At 36.9% G+C, this 25841-nt stretch overlaps 1 protein-coding gene across 2 annotated transcripts in view; it reads right to left on the bottom strand.

Moving 5' to 3' along the window:
• Nucleotides 1-24565, bottom strand: part of PAM (peptidylglycine alpha-amidating monooxygenase) — a 149036-nt gene extending 124471 nt beyond the window's left edge. For both annotated transcript variants that reach the window (XM_077757143.1, XM_077757144.1), the window contains exon 1: nucleotides 24451-24565. In XM_077757143.1, the coding sequence (XP_077613269.1) occupies nucleotides 24451-24474 (24 nt within the window). In that variant the 5' untranslated portion in view covers nucleotides 24475-24565. The remainder of the gene's footprint in view (nucleotides 1-24450) is intronic.
• Nucleotides 24566-25841: the final 1276 nt, after the last annotated feature.

The raw sequence follows: 25841 nt of genomic DNA, 5'->3' as shown, positions 1-25841 counted from the left end.
AGCCCAGCCCCACCAACTTTTTGGATGTTTAGCCCAATCTAGAATGTAATCTTCTTATAATAGTGTCTGTCTTGCATTCTATTTAGAATAATACCTGGCACATACTGGGAGTTCTATAAATATTTGCTGAATTTTGCATGTACCTTCCTCCTTTGGTGGCAATAAACTGACAATTTAAGAAAGCCTGAACTGAAACCTGTATTATAGATGCTGCCTAATTAGGGTTTTATACAGCATCACTTTTTCATATGAATTTTATACTTCAGTTGATTCATCCCAGAATCCCATTTGCATTTTTAAACTATAATCACACTGTGGCTGATGATGACAAGATTCTTAATGCCAAGTAGCTCAAGTGGAAGCTACTTCCTGGCAAGGGCTCTTCTTTGGGAATTACAAATCTGTGTGAGCAAATGATGAAGGAAAAAATATTTTGGTGAGTGAACATCTGTCTTAGAGCTTTCACACACTTTCATTTAAGAGAAAACAGAAAGAAGCTTACTAATAACAGTCTATAATTAATCACCTTTGGCACAGCAGGTGGTGAAGTGGTGGGGTCCTCCTTGAATTTGTGATTATGGGGAAGTTTTGTGAGAGGAAATGAGTTCTGAAGAGGGCATGTTGATGGCCTCTACTACTTACTTTCCTCAAGCTTAAGCCAGTGGTTTATGCTTTTCATCATTTCCCCAGAATGAAAGTAGTCAACTTTCTGAACCTTGGGCCAACATTAACTAGCCACACTATGTTTCTTTCTTTTAGCACAGCAGACTGGAAAATGACTACATCAGATCTGTTTGCAAATACTTAATAGAAAAGGCCCCACAGTCACTACCCCCAACCTCTGTATTTCTATGTTAAATGGCTTCCATTTGATTTTGGAACAATATAGCATTGTGGAAAAGAAGATCCAGATTTCAACAGGTCTGTCAATTACTTTACCATTTGAGTTGCCTCCTACTCTCTTGAAATTTAAAAGGAACCATGAGAAAACAAAGTGGTCTATACAAATTTCTGTACTTTCTGAGCCTGCTACCATATTACTTGTTATAGTCATCTCATTAATACTTGCCTACCTTTAAATCTGTTGTACTGTCTGTGTAGAAATTCATTCATCCACCCATTCATTCGTTCCTTCAACAAATATATTTGTTGGGAGACTCCCAGGAACCAGGCGGTAGGCTATACTCATAAAACCTTAAGCAAAGGTATACATGGGTTCTGTTCTCATTGAGCTTGCAGTCGACTAGCAGAGCAGACAAAGAATTGCAGAAATGAATGTTCAATTTTTGCCATTTTAAATAATACATGGGAACAGTACAAGTTCCTCTAAGAGCCAGTAATTCAGGGCAAATTACCCAGGTGAAGGGGGATTAGCAAAGTTTTAGGCATAGGAAACAGTATTTTCAAAAGTCCTATAACTGGAGAAAATTTGATGTGATAGAGAAAACAAGAGTCAGTGCATATAGGCAGGGGCACGTGTTAAGCTGGACTGGAAAAGCACATGTGGCACATACAGATAGACCCTATGGTCCATGTTGAGGACTTCAGTTGTTTTATTTTGTTTTTCTTTTATTATCTTTCTTTAAGTTTATTTTTTTAGTAATCTCTGAACCCAATGTGAGGCTCAAACTCAAAACCTCAAGATCAAGAGTCCCATGTTCTTGCGACTAAGCCAGGTAGGCGCCCCCGTTTGTTTTTCTTGACGGCAACAGAAAGCCAATGAAACTTTTTGTAGGAAACTGACATGGAGGCTAAAATTAATTAGATGAAGTGAATAAAAAGGCCACATAGTTATTCAGAAAAGTGATGATATTAGCTTGAAATATGGTTTGCACTAAAGGAGGAGAAAAGAGAACAGATTTTAGAGACATTTAAATGGTAAAACAGACATGACTTAGGATTCAAATGGAAGGGAAGGGGGCTATATCAAGGATGATTCCTAGATTTCTGGTATGCATAGCTGCTGCATGTAGTAGCATTCGAAACATAAAACACAAGAAGACCAGGTTTGAAGAAGAAGACAGATTCAGCACTGGACATGTTGAACTTAAGCTTTTGACAAATCTATAAGTAAATGTCAAATGGGAAGTTGGGCCAAAGTTCCTTTTAGAGGAAAGGCCTAGAATTGTACATTTATGCAACAGGCAAATTGGTTGGTAACTGGGCAGTGGGTGTGGAGGAAGCTCTTTTGAGAGAAGAGAAAACAGAAAAGACAACTGTCTGAGTTGTAAAATGGCTGGTCAAAGAAAGAGAAGCCAGGGACGTTGGAGAAAAGCCAGGAGAGTGTTATGTCATAGAAACTGACAAAAGAGAATGTTTCAAGAAGGAAGAACTATTTGACGATGTCACCAATTAAACCCCATGTTAGCGGTGTTCTCATAGGAATGCCTATGATTCAATATTAATATGTGGACATTCTTGTATATGTATTAATATCTTATTTCAAGGAACCCAGTTCCTTCCAGTGGCTCCTCCTACACATATGGGATACTCTGGTCCCATAACTCAGGGTCTTCTCAGGCCTAAACTCCAGTCACACTCACAATCCAAATACCCCACAGAGTCTCCAGGATTGGCCATCCACACCACCTCCCAATAAAGAAATGCCTGCAGCAACAGTACACAGCACAGTCACCACAAAGTTCCCCAAAGGTTCTTTGGTGATGGTTACAGGGCCTAGGGCAACTTGGAAAACAGGAAAGAATATCAATGAAAAGAAAAATTAAAAACAAACAGGGACACTTTGTTGGCTCAGTGTGAAAAGTGTGCGACTTTTTATCTCAAGGTTGGGGGTTTGGGTTTCACATTGGGTGTAGAGATTACTCAAAAAATAAAATAAACTTAAAAAAAAGAATGAAAAGAGAAAAAACAATAACAATAACATAGCAGCAACAACAAGAACAAAACATAAAAAACTAGAAGGCTGAAGAAAAAAGATGGGTGAATAATTTAAAATAAAATCTCCAAATATTCAAAATAAAGCAATATAAGAAAAACTATTTGAAGCAACACTGGTATCATACAAGTTCAACAGAGTAATGAATACCATCAAGTAATGCTTGCTGATTGTCACCCAAGAAACAACTTCTATGCCACCAATTAGAAGTGTTAACAAAACCTAGGAATCTGAATACCTGATTTACCCCTTCAGCATACACTGATTTTAATTTTCTGTCATGTGCTAAGGACTAGTGAGATGATATACTATAAAAGTACATATGTGGAACATAAAAGAATTAGAAAAGGAAAAACATCACAATAGTAAAATAGGCAACTTTGAGTAATAACCCAATAAACTTTAGCATACGTGTATAAATGTTAGAGCTCTGGGCAGGAATTTGAGTCCTCAGATTTGTCAGAAGACAAATATTATGAAAATTTCAAACTGCTGTATTTACATTCCTCTCCCAAATAAATCACTTTTGGTTCCCCAGCAGCCATTGTATTATTATAGCCCCAAGGAAAGAGGCAAGACTAATGCTAGCTGGAAAAGGGAGAGAACATGGTATAGCCAAGTACTCTTCCAGACAGAAAGAGGAAATAAAAGAAAGTCTCTGGCCAAGAGGAAGTTAATTTCATAGTCACAGATGAGATATTAGAGTTGATACCAACTAAGAGAACTGAGATATTAGAGTTGATACCAACTAAGAGAACTAAGCCCAAGGACTCCATTCATTTGAAACCCCTTCCAATGCCCAGGGCCATTCATGCAAGATCACTCCTATTTTTTTCTCCTTAATGTTTATTTTATATTCAAGAGAGAAAAAGGGGGGGGGAGGGGCAGAGAGATGGAGACAGTATCCTAAGCAGGTTCCAGGACCTGAGCTGTCAGCACAGAACCTGATGCAGGACTCAAATTCATGAACTGTGAGATCATGACGTGGCTGAAGTCGGACGCTCAACTGACTGCGCCACCCAGCCATCCCAAGACTACTCATTTTCATGTATCCAGATACTATCCTGACAAAAAAGGGAGGAGGAAGGGAAAAATCTTAATCAAAAGTTGAGATTAAAAATTAAAAGCTTTCTTTTCTTGATACACTTGAAGAATGGTGTGTAAACTGTGCCTCTGCAACATACATAAGCAAAGAACAATTTGTAAATTAATGTATCAATTTGCTATTTGTACTTTTACTATTTGTTATGCACTGATAACTGGCTTCAGCATGGTATACCACTGCCTGATAGATTTCCTATGGAAGAGATGTAAAATATGCAAATAATCTTGTAAAGTTCAAATATATTTATGTACTCATGGCAATGACTAACAGAACTTTTGACCTGAAAGATGACTGATTTTTATTTCTTTGATGGTGGTAATTAAAATTGGTACAAAGATTTCAAAAAGGCAAAATGGCGATGTCCAGTTAGGGCTCTGAAAGTGTGTAAGAGAAACAGCCCTTTTCTCCTATAACAGATTGAGCACACACTCACCAGGACATATCACAAAGACCATACTAAATCAAATACATACCATCTTAGTCATATGTAAAAGGCCTAGGAAAATGTTTGTGATCACTAAAAGTACATTTTGTTGCAAATTGCAGAAGAACCCAAAATGCCTTAAATAGAGATGAAATCTTTCACATAATGTGTGTAAGCGAATTCCAGAGGTAAGACAGGTGCACGAATGATTATTTCATTCAGCAACTCAAGAATGTCATCAAGGATTAGGGTCTTTCCAAGTATCAGCTTTATCATATTCAGTACATCACCTTTCATCTGTAGGATTCTTCCTTCCTTATTACATGACATTCCAGCAGCTTCCAGTATCATATTCCCAGGAGGTAATTCCCAAAGGCTGACAGAGGGAAAGCCTCTTCCTTCATTTCCATTTCAAGAGTGAAGCTTTCCCAGAAGTATTTGCTTCCAGCAGAATTCCCTTTACGTCTAAATGGCCAGAACTGTATCACATGCCATTTCTAAACCAATCATTACAAGGTTAAAGTAATTACTCTGACTGGCTTAGTCTAATCAAGATTCACTTTCTGGGCTAGGGAAGGTCAAAGAAAGAGAGAAAATGCTTGCGGAGTAGGCAACCAATAGGTCCTGACAGAATATTACTGAGAAAGAAAACAAAAGTCCTTATGATTTTAAATTTAACCAGTGGTATATAATCTTTGGGCAGCTGGGTCCATTTCAGTGTATTGACCTGCGACATTCAGAATTTTTGAAATCCTTGTCTTCTTGCCTCATAAAGTAATTACACCAACTAAATATGTACTAGATTAGACATGTTCTGTTGCATCTCTTGCGTAGGTGCCAAAATACGCTGATTTAGAGGCCAGGAGTGAATAAAATGTCAAATTCCCAGTTTGGCAAACCTGATGATCTTAAGGGAAATAAAAGATGAAAAACCAATTTAATCCTAAGTGAAAAAAAAGAGAATTGTACCTTCTGAAAAATGATTTTTTCTTCAAAACAAGAGGTACCACAGGCATAGTATGCTTATGTTTAGCAAGGGCAAAATCATTCTGTCCCTCTCCACCTCCCTCACAGCGATGTTGTAACCTATTCATTTTCCTTAGACTTCAAACTCATAGAGAAAACATTACTACAGATTTTGCATCCTTTCCCTTAACTTCTACGAGGAACTATAAAATCAAATATAAAAACATTCTTTGGAACGCTCTTTGCTTTTCCTTCGCACATCATAAACATCTCTGTTTCAACATCAGGCAGTTAGGACAAAGCTCCTTGTTTGCTAGTCTGTCTCCTGTTATTACACTGTGATTTAATAGCTGAAGCCTTGATTTATTCTTGTTTGTATTCCCAAAGACCACTTGGCGTTAGAACTGGGTATGTAGTGAATGTCGGTTGCATTTGTTTGTTGAGTCTTTTTAAAATACATGACTAACAACCTTTCATAAAGGGCCTAGTCCTACAAAAATAGCTCCAGAGCATTGAGTCATTTTTTCCTTAAGGATTTTATTTATGCTTTAAAAAAAAAGACTAGCAAACTAAATTTATCCCACTGTAATTTTCCAACTTCCATTGAAAGACAATATTAATAATTCAAGAAAATGAAATGACTCTACAAAGGTTGTCTCCTCTTTGTATCTCAACTCCCAGGGGTGGATACTTGTCATACAGTTAATGGAGTTATTATTATAATGAACCAAAGAGCTTAGAAACTGAAAATGTCCATTTTCCAGATATGTTTTTACTTGTCATCAGTTAATTTTACATTATTAACATAAATACTGCACTTTAATATTGCTGTCCTTTGTTAAGCCACCTTGAGTAATCCCTAACACTACATGAAAAAGTAAATTTAATATTTTAAAATTAGCTTCATTTTTTAATGTTTTCATAGACTTACACACACAGCATACTAAGAATAATAAACTGAACAATCAGTAGACCTGATTCCCAGTTCGGCAAACCTGATGATCTTATAGTAGGTGCTATAAGAAAATATGACCTTTTATATCCAGCAGTTACAAAATATAAACTGTATAAACATAATAAACTGAATTTAAGAGTGATCAAGTGGCTTTTGTTATTATTATTGTTGAAGTATAATTAACATACAATGTATTAGTTTCAAGTATACAACATATTGGTTCAACAATTCTCTGCATTATTCAGTGCTCACCACTATAAGTGTAGTCACCATCTATCGTCATAGATCATTATCACAATACTATTTTTTTAATTTGTACTTATTTCTTTTGAGAGAGAGGCTGAGAGACTGAGCAGAGGAGAGGCAAAGAGAAAGGGAGAGAGAATATCAAGTAGATTCTGTGCTGTCAGTACAGAGTCTAACACAAAACATGAAATCATGAGCTGAGTGGAAATCAAGGGTTGTATTCTTTTTTTTTTTTTTCAAAATTTTTTAAAATGTTTTATTTATTTTTGAAAGATAGAGAGCAAGTGAGCAGGGGAGGGTCAGAGAGAGACAGAGACACAGAATCTGAAACAGGCTCCAGGCTCTGAGCTGGCTATCAGCACAAAGCCTGACATGAGGCTGGAACCCATGAACCATGAGATCACGACCTGAGCCGAAGTCGGACGCTTAACCGACTGAGCCACCCAGGCGCCCCCAAGAGTTGGATTCTTAACCGAGTAAGTCGCCCAGGCGCCCCCATCATAATATTATTGACTGCATTCTCTACGCTATTCTTTTCACCTCTATGGCTTATTTATTTAAAAACTGGAAGCTTGTACCTTTTAATTTCCTTTATCTATTTCATCCTCCTCACCAACCTCCCTTCTGGCAATCACCAGATTGGAATTTTAGATTCCACATATAAGGGAAATAACATGGCATTTATCTTTATCTGTCTGACTTACTTCACTTAGCATAGAGGCCCATCCATCTTGCCTCAAATGGCAAAATTTCGTTCTTTTTTATGGCCAAGTAATATTCCTGTGTGTGTGTGTGTGTGTGTGTGTGTGTGTGTGTGTGTGTTTGTGTACATATGTATATATATCCATTTATCGATCAGTCGACACTTGGGTTGTCTGCATAATTTGGCTACTGTAAAATAATGTTACAGTAAATTTGGGGTTCATGTATCTTTTCAAATTAGTGCTTTCATTTTCTTTGGGCAAATACCCAGTAGTGGAATTAGTGAATCATATAATATTTCAATTTTTAATTTTCTTTAAGTCTTTATTTTACTTTGAAAGAGAGAGAGAGAGAGAATGTGAGTGGGAGAGGGGCAGAGACAGAGGGAGATTCAGAATCTGAAGCAGGCTCCAGGCTCTGAGCTGTCAGCACAGAGCACAGAGCCCGATGCAGGGCTTGAACCCATGGACTGTGAGATCATGACCTGAGCCGAAGTCGGATGCTTAACCAAATGAGCCACCCAGGTGCCCCCCAATTTTTAATTTTCAAGGAACCTCCATACTGTTTTCCACAGTAGTTGTACCAATTTATATTCCCCCCAACAATGCACAAGAGTTCCCATGGGGGAAAAGTTTCTTTTTGTAAAAGTATTTCCATTGACAAATCTGGAAGAAATGATGTAATTAGAATATTCATCACATGCAACTTCTAATTGAGGCAATGACAAACATTCATGGCTGCTAAAACCAATAGGTGAAAAACTGATAGGAAACTTTATAATGAATCAATCAATTTCACAATTTCTAATTTGTTAACTAGGATTTACATTATAAGAAGAGAGACAATCAGATATTATATGCTTCCTACTGGTTTAATATGACATCACCTATGAAAAATTCTTGCTAAAAACTCTAAATTTGATCAAGTCTTTAGATGAACCAGTATAGGAAATACAAAGGACAGAGGTACATGTTAAATGACACTCTAGTGATGCAATCAGCAAAACCAAGAACACAGAACACTCTTTAAGACAAATACTATTTTCTTCACAAATAAATTATAGGAGAAAAAAGAAACAAAAGGAATTTCAAGAATCCTTATAAAAGAGAACTATCAACAAGATTTACCATGAGGACTGTGTTTGGATCATGATGCAAACAATCTAACATTTAGAAAAAATGAAACCATCAGAAAAATTTGACACTGACTAGATATATGATGATATAATGGTAATTGTGCTTATGTTGCAAAATAAAGACCTTATTTTTAAAAATACATACTGAAATACTATGAAATGAAATTATGTCCAGTAGGCGACTCAAAATAATTCAGTGTGTGTGTTGGGGAAGGAATGAAGAGGGGGATATAGATAAAACAAGCCTGACCATGAGTTTATAGCATGAATGGGTATGCGGAAATTCATTATACAAGCCTTTTAACTTTGTGTGCATTAGAATCTTGCATTAAAAATGTTTAAAATATAAAAAAGATACAGTTTGTCCCTATGAATCTTTGCTACTAATTTATCAACCAACTAACACAATAACCAACAAACTGAATAACTATCATATCTTGATTCTATATATAGTTTATTCCTGGGACAAAAAAATACACACAAATAATTCTCTTCTTTCAGAAACTTTAAAATCTCATGAAGGAGACAAAGCCTATTAGTCTTAGGGAAGAGTGAAGTGTTAAGCTTAGTGTCAAGGGGTAGAAGAATGATAGATGAGTTCAGAAAAGGGGGAGTGATGACTTGATCCTAGAAATGACCAGTGAGGGGACAAGGAAGAGAGCCATCTGGCAGGGCCTAACATTCAGAAAGCCTTTTCTCCTAACACAATTATGCAGAGAGAGACACACAGACAAGACTGAAAAAAGATGACATTTATCTTACAAGTTCCAACTTGTTCACCACTTGTAAATCACAGACGTAACACATTTTTAAAATCTTGTAATTTTCTTGTGAATGGGACTACAGCATCTTTATAATGAAAGTATTAATTTGATATATTTAATATTAAAATAGATCAGTCAAGTTTCTACAGGAAACAGAAGGCAAAATAAAGGGGACAACTGAGCAAAATGTAACCAAGGAATCAAGAATAATGCTGGGGGCTAGGTTAAAGGAAGCATGTGAGTGATGTTGAAACACACCAAGGATTCACAAAGTAACAAGCTGTTACCACTTAAAGACACATGAGGCAAAAAGAGGTAAAATTGTTAAAACCAGAAACTGCTTTAGCCATGAGAGATAATAGGAGCTATGGCAAAGCAAGAGAAACTTCACTATCAAGCAGCTGCCCAACAGAGAAAGAGCCAAAGAAATACATTCCCTGAACTCATCTTCTTGCTTTCTAGTCTTTGGTCTGTTCCTCCCACCGACTAGAACCAACTGGAAGCCAGAGAGTAAGGGAGCCTACGGATGGTATCCATAAAGGTAAGTCTCCTGCAGAGCAGAAGGCTAGAGGTGAGTGGAAAGTACATCTGGAGAGACCGATGGAGAATTCCCAGCATGTAGAATACATTCCTCCTTTTATACTCCATGATCAAATGGCAGCCACAAAAACAGAGGAGGTGACCTAGAGTTTTCTTAGCATCTGAGAGACGCTGAACAGAGCAGCTGAGTTGCTGTGTAGGAGGGGAAGAATTCAGATAAACAAAGGTAAAAGGAAGACCCTCTAAACTGTAAAATTAGTTTTGGGGTCGGACCCCAGATGGGAGCAAGTGTGGTGACTGGATGAACAAGCATGGAGGTAATATTTTAGGGAGTTCTGAAAAAGGAAGTTAGAAAAAATGAATGAAGTCAGGTAACAGAAAGGGCCTGGGACATAAGATGAATTTTGATTTGATCTGTTTAGATGTGATGTTAGTTATCGTGAGTGTGTGAGCTGTGGGGCATTAAGTCATGAATGCAGTCCTTTAGGGAGAATGCATTGATGGAACTGAGAATAAGCAATGAGGATACAATGGAAGGGAGAAGGCAGTGGAATCTGGAAACTAACCTGGAGATGTGGCTCTCAATCTGGGTTAAGTCTGTAACAGAAGAATAGCAGTGAAATATGTCCATACATCCAACAGTACGTTCCATGTATCTATCGACCCCACAAACAGATACTAAGTCTAGTGTTGCCAAACAATGGTGAGCAAAACAGATGTGTCTCCTGCCCTTACACAGTCCACAGTCTGATGATGAAATAGAGGCACAAGGAGAGTAATGACACAAACAAGTGTAAAATTAGAGCTGGAAGCATATCCTAGGAGCTGGGAGAGCTACGATAGCCCCTTGAAAGGTGGAGTAGGGGCATCACAGGGATGGAGGGAAGAGGAGATAGTCAGGAAAAGCTCCTTGGGAAGAATGGTGATCAGACTGAGACACAGAGGCCGAAAAGCTGGGAAGTATCACCTAAGGCAAACAGGGACAGAAGAGCAAGCACAGCAGGAACATAGCAAGAGCCAAGCCTGGACAGGGAGTGCAGGAAGAACCGGGAATGGAGAAACCGGTGTCACTGGGGGACAGAGAGGAAAAGGGACAGACCTGAAAGACATTTCAAAGAAAGAAATGAAAACAACTGTAGACACCTTGAATTTAGACACTAGAAAGGGAATACCATCTAATGCTATTCCAATCATTTCAACCAAGGAGATGAGATGTTTCAACAGCCTCATCAGTCTGTATTTGCTCATGTGCTCTGTGCCTTGACCAAAGAACACAACGAATAAATATCTCTTCTCAACAAATATTTATCAGGCACTTTGCAAGGTACTGGGAAAAACACAGATTAACTAGACAGATGGTCTTTATTACATCATGGGAGTCACCAGACAATCTGCTTTCCTACATGCACCTAAGAGCAGAAGAAATAGGTGGGCACAGATTTAAGTCAGACAGACCTATTAATCAACAAATATCCACTCAGTACCTTCTATTTGCAAGGCCCAATACAAAACACTGTGCAACAAATATCTAATCTGCAGGACAGATATACAGATATGAGCTGGCTTCTTTTAAATAAAGATTGTGATGTCTGTTTGCTCAGCCTGAACGTAAAATGACAAAAATATGCACAATGATTAATAAGATGCAATCATTGGTTTGAAGATACCCTTTAGTGGGAGAGATTTAAAACACACGAATGAATCATTATAAGTGACAATACAATAGGTCTAGAAGAGTGGTATAAAGTATCATGGCACTCAGATGAGATCAGTTTGAGGGAATCAGGTAGGTTCATGAGGAAAGGTACATGGATTCTGTCACTTAATAGCATATGATTTCAATAGGTGAAGAGGCAGGGCAAACATATTATAACAGACAGAAAGAATAACATCAGTTCCACGGTATCTACTTGTAGGAAGAACAAACAGGCTAAGCATGGTAAAAAATGGGAAAGTCAGGAAGGAGCAATGCAGGGAACAAAAATTAAAGGGGCCCAGATGGGGACCATTGGGCAGAGAATTTAAGAATATGGACCAGGAGGGGCGCCTGGGTGGCTTAGTCAGTTAAGCGTCCAACTTTCGCTTAGGTCATGATCTCGCGGTTCGTGGGTTCGAGCCCCGCGTCGGGCTCTGTGCTGACTGCCAGCTCAGAGCCTGGAGCCTATTTCAGAGTCGGTGTCTCCCTCTCTCTCTGACCCTCCCCTGCTCATGCTGTCTCTCTCTCTCCTAGAAATAAATAAAAAAATATTAAAAAAAAAAAAAAAGAATATGGATCAGGAAACACGTTAGGTCAGAATGAGGAGTCACGGAAGATTTCCAAGTAAGAGAACAGCATTGATGGAGATGGTTGTTAAGAAAACTATATGGACTAAAAAACATATAACATAATGGTTAAAATCACAAGATTTGGAACCAGCCTGCCTGAGGCAGAGTCCAGACTCCCTCACGGCTACGACTTGCATTAAAAAGGAACAAACTACTGATAAACACAATGTCATAGATGACTCTCAAATGTGTCATGCTAAGTGAAAGAGGCCAGACACCAAAAGACTATATACTGTTATGATTACATTTACATGTGAATCTCGAAAAGGCCAAACTGTAGTGACAGAAAGATCAGTCATTGCCAGAGGCTGGGTTTGGGGAACGAATGGAAGCGAGCACAGAGGAGCACAAGAGAATGTTCGGAGGTGATGAAAATGTTCTTTACCATGACTAAGTGGCAATTACACAACTGCATATATATTTGTCAACATTCATTGAATCGTACTCTTGAAATTGGTGATTTTTATTTTTAAGTAAATTTCATCTCAAGCTGATAAAAATGAAAAAATCATGCAAGAGTAAAAAGATTACAGTTGAAATAAAAATAATTGATCTGAAGAATATTTCTTACATATTAGGAGCATGGCAGCGGGGGACTCAGATAAGCAGGAGACTTGTCATCAGTGTGGAGGTATAAAAAATACCACAGTCACTGGGATGTGTGTGTGTGTGTGTGTGTGTGTGTGTGTGTTTGGGGGTAATGGGGAAGGAAAGGGAATATTCTCAGTATGAAGGTAACTTCCTTCCCTTTTGAAAAACAAATTTATTTGACTAGTCTTTATTGGACACTTGGCAATGTTTTAGGCCCAGAGGATACAAGCGTGAAAAAGACAGACAAGACTTTTCTCTAAAAGAATTTACATTCTTGACGGTACATCTCAAGAAAGAAAGAAGTAGGGATAATATTTCAATGCATGGACACGAGGCAGAGATTTGTTCCCTGAGTGATGACTACTCAGACAGAATTCAGACTTCTTCCCGCAACCCATATAAGTAATTTTATAAAGAATAGCTAGCTATCAAGGCTATTTTATTCACTGCAGTATGTGATAGGTTAGGTATAGTGTAATGACTGCTGTATAATGCTGTCACAATGGTTACATAAGATTATTTTTAAAAATCTGGGGGATAAATGGTCTGGAAGACTGGTATTTAGAAAGGAAGGAATAGGAAAAACCAATCCAATCTTGTTTACATTTCAAAGTTACTTACAACATTTTCATACATGCCTGAATTAATTCTCCTAATATATACATGACATTATCTTTGGATTTCACTAGATATGAACACATCTCAAAGAAAAATCATTGTCAGTCCATAATGTCCTAAACTGACTACCACTATAAAGTGACAAGATCATTCTTTAATTAACGTTCTCCTTCATAACAGGGTGTTTCATCAGTTTGCATATTTCTGTTCTGTCTAAAGTTCTTAACTATAATAAATAGGTTCTGGAAGGTTTACTTCTTATAAAACCAAGGAAACTGCCTTGGATTCATATATTCGTAAACTTTTTCTGGACAACTGATATCTTTGAATCTTGGAGAATACATGTTGAAAAAGGAAGGGAAGTGGAAATAAATGATACACAGTCTTCCAATAAACTTGGAGTCTCTCACCAGCAGCAGACTTGAAAGCATTAAAAGAGTGCTAGATTTGGCTTTTATTTGCTTCAGCGGTGCTTCAAATCTCTTTGGCTATTGTAGGAGGTTTTCAGGTCATCACAAACCAAAATGAAAAGGGAATATTGTGGGCTGTAACTGTATGAAATACCTTGTTTACCTCAACTGACTCCTGCCATAATTGATTGAGGGACTAAAAGTCCCCTTACATCTAACAGCCACGGGCCTCTTAGACCGAAGCTTCCTGTGCTGATTAAATAAACGATAGGTATAAGATAGAACAGTATACACCTCTGGCAGAGTCAAAGAATTCATGTTGAGGAAGATAAATTTTTTTACCCTCAGCTCTGAGCTATTTAGGGCAGGAACTTAATTTCCTTACCCCTGAGCATAGTTGTTTTTTTTTTTTTTCCATTTTGCATTACAGACTGGTTATGAGAGCACAAAAACAATACAGAGACTATTTGTTAACTTCTAAACTTGTTTGACCCCACTACAGTCACCTCTTTAATACTCACATTTACCCAGGCTATCAATCTATCTTCCTTCTTACAGCTCCTGTGTCTGCCTTCGAAGTCTAAGGCAAGTGGATAAAACCACAACAGTAAAACATCTGTGAATACTGCTGTAGCATTTATGAAAAATACATTAAGGAGATAAAATTAATATTTTAATGTGTCCAAATTGGGGAAGCTAAATATTATAACTAATAACATCAATTACAGAAATAGTGAGGTAAACAGATAATTTACATTTTCATAGCAAAATGTTCATTCAGTTGAAAACAAATGATTTAACCATAGTTCAGTAGAGCTTACCACATGAAATAGTTTGGATTTCCACAAACAGTGAAAGCTGAAACACTTTAGTGGTATCTTCCAGCACGTATTTAACTTGGCATCAGTTTTTGTTGAGAGTGTATTGTTTTGTTTTGTGTTCTATTTGCAAACTAAAACATTTAAGAATAATCACGTTCCATTATATATAAAATTTTTAAATAAGGGTGCTAAAGTGTTAACTGTGTATACATCTGAGATCTGTGAAAGGAAGTACTCAAATCTCTCAGAAACTTCATCTGCCCTTTGTAAATCAACGTTGCCATGGCAAATGTTTTTATTTAACACTGGATTCGCAGAGGGTGGGAGTAGGACACGATGTACAGCAGAAATGTACTGCTTATTTTTATATACCTTCCTCCTTAAAAATGCACTCAGGTTTGTTGGATGAGGTGACTTCTGCAATGCTAAGACAAAGCTATTCCTTTAATGTGTACCTCAGATTTATCCCTTTATATATGATTAAGTAGAATACATTATCTGTGAAAAGCAATCTCTGCCTTGAAAGAATGCAACATTCATGTGGAATGGTTCCAAATGCTCCTCTTGAAGAGGGTTATTGAAATATTAATTCAGACCACATAAATCTGAAAATAAGTGAAACAAAGAGGATTTTTCTGGTGGCTCATAAGTGCAAAGAGAATCACTTTTCTTGCTAATGTGGAAAGATATGCATGGTTGCCTTCGACAAATATCTTCAGACCAACTAAAATAGAAGAATGACCCCCTACAAATCTGGCTCTATTTGTTTCTAAATGTGTACCAATTTCCTAAATTCTTTAATTAATCAGCCCCTCTTAATAACACTGTTGCAAAGCAGAGGAATAGGAATTAAAAATTTATCAATTAGAGGCATTGTGTGGAAAACCCCTCTAGAGATTTCTAGAACATTAGGGTTTATATCAGAAAGGAAGATCTTTTTGTTGTTGTTGTTGTTGTTGTTATTGTTGTTGTTGTTGTTGTGTATTCTTTCCACTGGTGATATTGCTTATTTATTTCTTTATTAATTTTTAACAATTAGAAAATAAAATGATCTTTTCAATGATAAAACAACTTTGATATGTACTAAAAAAATCTGCTGCCATCCTCCTTTATTGTTAACTTCTCCAAGGGAACCTGTTTTTACAGCTTAATGTACCTCCTTCCAACTTCCTCCATGCCTGTAACAAAAATATATAACCATACAAACACATTCAGGGATTTTCTTATTATTTATTTTTATTAAGATGGGATCGCATTCTGCATATGACTACAGTTTGCCTCTCTCACTCAACATGCAATGAAAATACTTCTAGGGCAACACATGTAGACTTCTCTCAATCTTTCACTTACTGCATAATATTCTTTAGAATGATATCCCACAATTTGTTGCTAGATGGAGTACAGAGGGTAGGAATAAAGGGTGCAAGGGGACCAATGAGGAGAGTTACTGTAATAATCCAGGAAGGAGAGAGTGGTGCACGGGCCAAAGTGGAGAGATGGGAGTGGTGAGGAAGGACTGGACTCCAGACACATTTGGAAGGTAGATCCAGCAGGGATTGCTGGCATCGTGCCCATGGGGTATGAGAAGGAAGAACCAAGAAAGACCCCAGTGTCTTTCTGGCTCCTGGAGGAACTAGTAACACAGGCACTGCTGTTCACAGAGATGGAGGAGACTGAAACACAGTATTCCAAACAAGAAAACTCTTGATTAAGACCCTTTAACTCATGAAAACTAAATAGGTAACTAAGGAACAAGGATCAAAGAGCTGTTAACCTTGTTTTGATATTTTTACTCTTTATGTTCTAGAAGTCAGAAGACACAGTTCATGAAATGTCAAAGGTTAAATCCATTTATTAGCCTAAATGGCATATGCAATGGTTTTCGATCAGGGATCAGGAAACTACAGTGCATGGGTGGCCGCTTGTTTTAGCAAATACATTTTTTTACTGGAACACAGCCAAGCCATTTATTTACATATTGTCGAGGGCTGCTTTCTAACTACAGCAGTTACAAATGGGACCATACGACTGGGAAGCTGAAAATATTTACTATCTGACACTTTAAGAAATAATTTGCTAATCTCTGATTAAGATTTACAGAGAATAAGTCAAAATTGTGTAAAACTGAACTAGGCTGATTACAACGTGTCTTTTGACAGGTGATCAGAAATACCTTATAAAAATTCACATCAGTAACATTTCTTTCTGGATGGAAGTGAGAAAATGTAAGAGGAAAGTTCCTCAAGGATTTAGGATGGAACCAGTAATCTATATTTAGTTTTTTGGACAAAAGAAAGCTTTTACTATATAATATATGTGTAATAAAAAGTATATGTGTCTGTGTACACACATATGCACACATAAAAATATATATCAAAACATTCCCTGGAAAACACATGGAGACCATTAACAGGTTTATGAAATAAACATGGTCTCAGATTCAAATTAAATCCTTGTTCTCCAATTTACTGGCTACTTGGCTATAGCTAGGTTATTTAATCTCCCTGAGTTTCACAAACTCATATAAAAATGGGAATACTAGTACCGTAAACACAAAGTTTTTATGAAAATTAACAAGACAATGCTTATATAGTGCCTAATACAATGGTATTACATAATGAGCACTCATTAAATATATTTTCTTCCTTAAAAAATTTACTAGATAAAAAACAAAAAGAACTCAAAATCTTATTAAGAAAACAGATGATAAGGAGTCTCTTAGACTATAGTTACTTTTTAAAATATTTTCTTTAAATATCATATTGATATAAAAATATCAAAAAAATAATTGAAAATAAAAAGTCCCATTTCTTATTTTTAATAAAGAAAGAAAAAAAAAGCTGATGTGTATTTGCAGCTCTGAACCCAGATGTGTGACAAGTTTAGATTATTCCCACAGAGGAAAACACTGTTGATAGTTCAATCAGATCTTTTCTAAGTGGACATTATATAGGTTTTAGTAAAAATAAAGAGGAAGCATCATGATTTAAACTTAAACAATTAGCAGTGAGCAACATGACTTTAATTTGCAGTTTACAAGATTCATTTGATGTTTTTGTATTCTGTCTAATTCCCATAATTGGGCCTTGCTGAGGAAGCAGGTGAATTATACAAATACAACCAGAGAATGTGGCATGTAGCATCTTAAACGACACCAATCTGGAACTTTCCAAAAAGAAAGTGGAAAAAACAACTTAATGTGAGGCAGCTAACTAAACAAAACAAGGGTCTGGTGACGGTCCTTTCTAACAATCATTGGATTGTCTTTGCAATTAGGTTCTCCATTGGTAAAATAGATAATATTACTTCCTTGGTTTCAGAAGGTAAACAGTATAGCACGTTAATCTCCTTTCTTGATCTTTTTCTAAATCTTGGAAATTTATATATATACATTACCTAAGTCTTTCTGAAAAAAAAAAAAAAAAAGTAAATGCTAGTCCAGAATTGGGATATTTCTGGATTTTCCTCCTTCAATAGCAAGACTACCATGTTCCTTTATTTATTTTTTTTTTTTGTGAAGGGAAAAAAAACTAAAAAACTAAGAACTCAGAAACACTAAAAGTTACTGATTCATGTTCATTTTAAGACAATGACTTAATGCAATCAACCTTCACCCATAGTCTATTTTTTCTAGCAACAGAAATACACTGGCATAGGAGTGGCTATTGGAGCCACTACCTCTGTCTGTCACACTCATGGTCTCACAGTTCTTCTTAACATTTCCTAGGCAGCTCTTCTCATTCAAATGGACTTGCCTCAAAAGGCAAACCTACTTGCCATGTTTGTCCTAATGTATAGAATGAATTAGAAGACGATGAGGGTGCAGTGGAAGACAAGTCACAAGACAAGGGAAGGTAGGATGGGATGTGGCCACTGGCCACATACAGGTGGTCAGTGAATCTTTGGGGGAGGGGGGGTCCAGATAACACCAACTCTAGAGTCAGGTAGGGATCTTCTCTGGGCATTTCCCAGCAATCACCCCACTGGTATGGGAAGAGCTCCAATCCATTCATTCTCTTCAGTGAATATAGAAGATAACCTACTGCTGGTGCCCAGAAAGCTGGTGGTGCCCACACATTAATTTTCTCCACTTGTACAATGAGGCTTAATCTGAAAGTGAAAACTAGTCTTGAAATGGGATATAGAGTATATCCCTTCTTTTTGTTCTCATGCTCAAAATGGCTGTTTGCAAGTTGCAAATGGCAATCTTCTGATTGCCATGTAATATTCCATTGTATATATAATATATACCACATCTTCTTTATCCATTCATCAGTTGATGGACATTTGGGCTCTTTCCATAATTTAGCTATTGTTGATAGTGCTGCTATAGACTTTGGGGTTCATGTGCCCCTGTGAATCAACATTTTTGTATCTTTTGGGTAAATGCCTAATAGTGCAATTGCTGGGACATAAGTAGTTTGTTTGTTTGTTTGTTTGTTTTTTGAGGAACGTCCATATTGTATTCGAGAGCGGCTAGGAGAGAGAGAATCTTAAGCAGGATCCAAGCTCAGCACAAAGCGCGATGCAAGGCTTGATTTCACAAACCCTGATGTTATGACCTGAGCCAAAATAAGAGTTCAATGTTTAACCGACTGAGCCACCCAGGTGCCCCTAAAACTGATTTTTTAAACAGATGCAGTAAGAAAAGCTAGGCCTTATAGAACCTATAAAAGCTAGGTTCTTATTACATGTTTATATGCATAGTAAAAGCAAAGGGAATCTCTTCATTTTTATGTCGTAGAATGGAAAGTTAAAATATATTAGTAAACATTTTCTAATAGTTGTCCATTGTTGAGAAAAAAAAGCAAAGAAAAACACTGTGGGAAGCTTCTGAGAAAATTTCATAGGGGTACTTTGTTCATTCTTGTTTTATTGCAATGACTACATTCTTCCAGCATTATTTTAAAGTAAATGATAACTTTAGACTCTAAGGTTTTTCATCTTGTTGTTCAGGGATATTCAATGTGATCTTTAAACTCAGAATTGTTCCAGTTCCTGGTTTACCTGGTGATAGACATTTGTGTTCAGGAACACAGGGGAAGGCTGCTTTCCGATTTCAAAGCATAATCTGTGACTCTTCAAAAGACAAATACACAATGCAACAAGAATCTACAAGAGGTTCAGAAAGGAAAAGTGTATCCCATTATAATTTTCAAACTTCTCCCAAAATAAGGGAGGAAAATGACCACATTAATGACAGCCTAACAGCCTTTCCTAATAGAAAGAAATTCAATTGTTACATGATTTCAAGATATTAGGTTCAAAGAAAATATTTAATTCTATAAAATCATATTTTTTTACAAATTAACTTACATTTTTAAGTCCTTAAACTAAGATTGCAGAGGACTTAAGAGCATAAATAACAAATAAATAAAATGCTACTTAAACCAGGATTTGAAAAGACTTATGTTAAGTAAGAGTGATTTTTTTTAATGAGGACAGTGTATAAAGTCTCCAGCAAAATGAAGAAATCCAGGATAATTTCAAATTAATATTTAAAAAACTAAGGCTTTATATTGATGAAGTGGCTTTTGATAATTTCTTTTCTAAGCGGTATGAAAAAAATACAAGAACATTGAGAAAAACATATCCATCCTTCATTCTCTGATCATGAGGGCCATTTTTAATATAAATAACTACTGAGGAATGAGCACACTGCAGGGGTGACTTCCTCACTTACTTTTCCTGCCCAGGTTTCTCTTGCCCAGGTTCATGCTTTCTGTTTTTCTTCATTTGGCTAACTTTCCCTTCTTTCAAAATTATTATAATGTTTTACATTCCCCAGGAAGTTATTTCTGAAACCATAAAGGCTGGCAATTTCTTTCTTAAGACTCCAGTGTCTGGGTGGCTCAGTCATTTAAGTGCATGACTTTTTGTTTTGGCTCAGGTCATGATCTTATGATTTGTGGGTTTAAGATACTCGTCAGGCTCTGGATAGACTGTGTGGAGCCTGCCTGGGATTCTCTCTCTGTCCCTCTCTCTCTGCCCCTTCCCTGTTTGCTCACTCTCTCTCTCTCAAGAATAAATACAAACTTTAAAAATTAAAAAAAAAAAAAAAAAAAGACTGATTCACATTTCCCTCAACATACAAAAAACAATAATGATACAAGTTCACAGTTTATGAGAACTTATCACATTCGGGGCATCTGAACAAGACTCTGGGAATACCTTGCTCAGTTCTCAAAGCAGTCCTGGGTAGGTACTATTATTATTCTGTTTACAGATGAAGGACCAGGACCCGCTGGTTAAAAACCATACCAAAGTTGACACCGCAGGAGCTGGGACAAGAATGCTGTCAATCTGGCCCTGAAGTCTACACTAGATTTGGCTTAGATTTAGACAAGAGACTTTATATAAAATCCTCATAATTATGTCTCTTTTATTTTGTGTTAAAATCAAATGTCCATGCACATCAAATTGATGATAGCGCCTTACTATGACTATCAACTGGCAGGTTATCAAATTGCTTTGTCTGTTGAATGAATTGGGGACGGCAAAAGCCCACAGGGTCTTTGGTGAGAAAAGGAATCAAATGAGGAAGGAAAAGTGCTAAGAGCCTCAAGATACTGAACTCTGCACCTTTGCTGGATTTGAAGCTTGTAGCATCAGAAACCAGAGGGTGCTTCCTTTACCTCTACTCTAGGCTACTTAGCTGCTTATTCTTCTCCCTGTCTTCCCAAAGCCTGAGAAAACACTGATTAATGAGAACTTTATTCAAGAAGACAAATTATTTTTTAAAATTTCAAGTCACAGAAGACAGTGAGCTTACCTTGAATATAAAGTTGATATTGCAATAGGTAATTAAACTACCTTCTCCAGACTCTCCAGACTCTCCAGAGCTCAATGAGAGTATTCTTTAAGTACTCTGAAGTCTATGATATGACTGAATGGACTGCAACTCAGAGGCCTGACATGACTGGAGATTCTTTGGTAACACTAATTTGACTTGTATTCCACCAACAAAATTAGTTACTTGTACCGCGTCAGTGTTATAGCCAAGTTCTCTCCACCTCTGTTCTGCGGCTATTTGTTTCTCTATTCAAGACAATCTCAAATTTCCCAAGGAAAAGACTTAGAGCAGATTCATTGATGTATCTTATTTTATTATCACCAATACTTAAGATATGTGTTATAAAAAAATATGTTGAGTGAATATACCTCTGTAACCAACTTGGTCTGACTCAATTACTAACTCAAGTTTGGGGGCCTCTGTTCCTTCTTTCTTTAAGTTTTGTTGCTCTTCTTGGTCTGCTATTAAAAAAAGAGGATTTTAACTCCTCAATGCCTTTTTGTGCATTTTTTTGTTTTTGTTTTATGTTTCCTTACTCCTCATTTTCTTTTAAGATTTTTAAAATGTTCTGTTCTTCAGATTACAGTTATTTTTTTTCTTTTGTCCTTTATTTTTGTTTCTGATCATTCTATTCTCTTGAGTTTTGGGGGTGCTGGGGGAAACCAACTTTTTTTATTCCTTTGTTTTTTTCTTTCCTCTAAAATGCTTCACTTCCCTTTTCTTGCCTTGTAATCTCTGTTCTGCTAAGGATCTGTGTCCAATTTCATTTCATCTGCTTTTTGGGAAAAGAGTACTTTCTTCACCAGAAGTACACTATCGTGCTCTTGGTCTCCTTCACCAAGAACATCAAGTTCAGGAGGGAAATGGGTTTCTGTGTCCATCTCTTCCTGCCTACACTCAGTAGGGGGTAGAACTCACTTCTCAGGAAGGTTTACGAGGTATAGATAGGTTAGCTGGATCAAGTGAGTAAATACTCGTGGCATTTACACCATGGCGGAAAGTGGAAAAAACATTCAACAACCAGCTCAGAGCTGATGAGGCAGCACAACTGAATCACTTATCCTGTTAGGTAGTTTCAGTTACAAGTCAGAACTTGTAAGCCCAACTCAACCTGGCTGAAACAAAAAGCCTAACATAACTCCCTAAGTAGCAAGGTCACCGAGAACATCTGTTCTCCTAGTGTCTCTGCATTACCTTCTTTGGTATTAGTTTTACTCTAGGCCTGGTTGCCCTCGTGAATGCAGCAGACCCTAGGACTGCATGCTTTGCGCTCACATGCAACAGAGAAATACATTCTCAACAAAAGTCTTGAGATTTAACTGCTGGTCTAGGTCACACACCTTCTTCTGAACCAGTTAGTTGTGGAAGGGGAGGTGGGTTGCAGAGATTTGCTAATCCTCATCCTCTAGATCTTGGGTAGAAAGCTCCTGGAAACCACATCATTTAAACAGAAGGAGCAATGAGGAAACATCTGCTGGGAAGGCAACCAGCAAATGCCCACTGCATAAGGCAAAGCTAGATGCAGATGGTGGAGAATAGCAAGCTGTACTTTCATATAAATTCTTTTGCCATAGACTTATTTTGATAATTATAAAATTATAAAAATGAGTAAATACATTTTATTTTATGAAAATTGAGCTTCTCTACATTTTTTAAATAATCAATTCCTCTAGGAATCTTTCTGAGAACATTGACTCCAACACAGTTACCTATTATATTGCTATTAAATATTGAAATGTTATTACTGTAAAATAACAAAAGAAAAAACTAACAAAATAATAATGAACCATGACAAATGACTATTTGAGAAAATAATAATATTCTTGTGGCAAAAGAGGGCTTAAAGACCAATTAGTGGATTAAAAAATCAATTTTAATATAAAGCAAATATAGGTGAAAAAAACCACTTTTAAAAGTGAAAAGAAATAAGAAGGAACACTCTTCACAAGGGAGCAACTGTCACTGGTCTCTCCTATTTCTGATCCCATTACACCTCTTCTGACTCAATACTAAATAAACAGCTTATGGAATTAAAGGCCAGGACACTAACAATTGAATGTACAGAAAAGTCATCTGCTTGGTCATCTGGAAATGGAGAGGGGTAGGAGTGAGGGTCCTTTTATAACAGTAGTTATTTATAGATAGCTAGACCATACACAGGTTTTCAAACAAATGAATGTCAATCCTTAGTCACCCAAAAAGGACCATGTGTATTCCCTTAGAGTATCTCGACGTCAATTTCAAAGGAATTCTTTCCAATAAGTAGAAAAGTTTTATTTTCTCAATATGTGAAAAAAAAAGAAAAAAGGAAAAGAGAATGCTATCTGCAACAATGAGTCATCAACCACTGCAGCTCTATAACACCCAGGTCTTTCCCTGTTTCTGCAGCCCTTCAAAAGGAGAAGACTATCTTTTAATGACACACATAAATCCCTGCAGTGCCTGGCTGCAAAGCATAATTAATTCTGGTCTTTTTATGCTTAATGAAACAAACTTGCACACAAGACAGCAGTGAGTTTGAGCTTCTTCTAAAACAGGGAAAACCCTAGCAGCAACCTAGTTTTACTCAAAATACTCTATAGAGCATATTTGTATGAGTTTCACCATTATTTCTTCAAAGTATATTTCTTATAACAAGTAAATCACAGCAAAAACTCACAATCAACCACCTGTTTGAACAGTTTTCTTAAAAGTGTGCAATGTTTTGTTTTTCAAATTCTTGGCAGTAAAACACGTGCTTTTATTTCTCAATTTGTGGCTGCGATAGAAGGGTATTTAAATAAAGTAATTTCGTAAATGCAGCTGCTCAATATCATTTCCCTTTATTAGAATAATTTTTCATATTTTAATACATACTTACATGCTGCATTATAGAGGCTATTAGTCCACTGAGAATTTCAAAACATAAATTTCCAAGGCTCCATTTGAAAACTCAAATAACAATATGAGTAAGATTTTTAAAAAGAAATTTAACTGAAACATTTACCTTGAAAGATTGATTCCTCTTTATAATATTCAATTATTCTGGGCCTGCCTGAGGAGTCCTAAAATCAAATGCTTACTTTCAAAGAAGTTACCACTGCCTTAAATGCAGTTTCCTTGCTTCAGTCACAGATAGTATACACAACAAGGAATAATGAAATACAGAATTGCTCTCACCTGTTTTGGTGTGACTCCAGGCATGTGAATATCCAATGCAAAATCTGATGAGTCAAGAGGAATTACTGGTCTGGTGGTACCAAGACACTCATTGGAAAAGGATCTGGTACTTTCTTTAAACCTTGAAAAAGAAGAACATTTCAATATCCTTGAACATAATGGATTTTTACATAAGAAGGGGGAAAAAAAAGAATTCTAAGACCTTAACATGAAAGATTATTGATTTAGATCCAAAGACAACTCTAAAAGATGTAATGACTACATAATGTTCTAAAACATCAGAATTACATTTTATAGTCTAGGAGCAACATATGCCCAACTTGGAAACAAAATATCATCAAAGCAAGAAGCAGGCTGCTACATTTAAAACTCCATTCAGTAAAAGCTTGTCAAAATATATGTTTCTACTTAATTAATACAGTATTAATAAATTCCAAATCAACATAGACATATCAATTTTCTAATGGCATAAACATTAACTATAACCCAGTAAAATTTTTGTAACTATTTTGTCAGTACCCAGTATCACTAGCCAGAAACAAACCACCAACAATAAAATTGCTAGTAGCAGAACTGTGTGAGGGAGGGAAAAAGACTGCCATGTGAATTACAAATGTACAAGTACATGAATATTTAATATGGTAATTATGAGGAGTGTATATACAGCTCAGTGTTTTCTCCTGAGCTATTACAGTCCATGATCTGCTTCTCCCCACCACTTATCTATCTTGATATTTTATTCTTTGAGCTGTTTTAAACAAGAAAGCATTCAAATCTAAACGACTCTACTGTAGTTTCTGCAATATCTCCCTGAGAGAGCGGGATTAGTACTGGAAATCACAACTTCTAATTGAAGTTTTGAAAGCCAGTGCAGCTTGGCTACAATATAGTGGGCTTTTTCTGTTCGAGGGACTTTACAACAAGTTACTGTGCTAAAATCCCAAGTCGTTTCAGCAAAGTAAATCCACCTTGCATATTTCCACCGCACTCTGGCTCATAAAAGTGATTACGGTTTCGACAGCATGCACAGGCACCATCCAAACAACATCCCGCCTGTTTTGAGAAAACACACACCCACCTCTTGAAGACAGAAAGTGGGCTTCTGAAAGCCAAACAGCTGCTTGGAAAAACAAGGACGAGAACCAGGANTGGATCCCCAGCCGCACGCAGAAGCCCGTGGGAAGGCGGTACTTTTGTCCGGTCCGCAAGCGGAAGCTTTCCAGCCTCCAGAGCTCCCTTCTGCCCTGGCGCTGGGGCTAGTGGTGCGGGCCGCTTATCACTCGGGAATGACAGGGACTGTGAGGGCTATCACACAAACCCGCGTCAGTCATCATTCAGAACCTGCAAAAATAGAAGCAGATAATGGATGACTAACACATTACAGCATTTGT

Source organism: Crocuta crocuta, unplaced genomic scaffold (assembly GCF_008692635.1).
Source record: "Crocuta crocuta isolate KB4526 unplaced genomic scaffold, BGI_CrCroc_1.0 scaffold131, whole genome shotgun sequence".
Lineage (NCBI taxonomy): Eukaryota > Metazoa > Chordata > Mammalia > Carnivora > Hyaenidae > Crocuta > Crocuta crocuta.
This window is presented reverse-complemented; position numbering and strand designations above follow the sequence as displayed.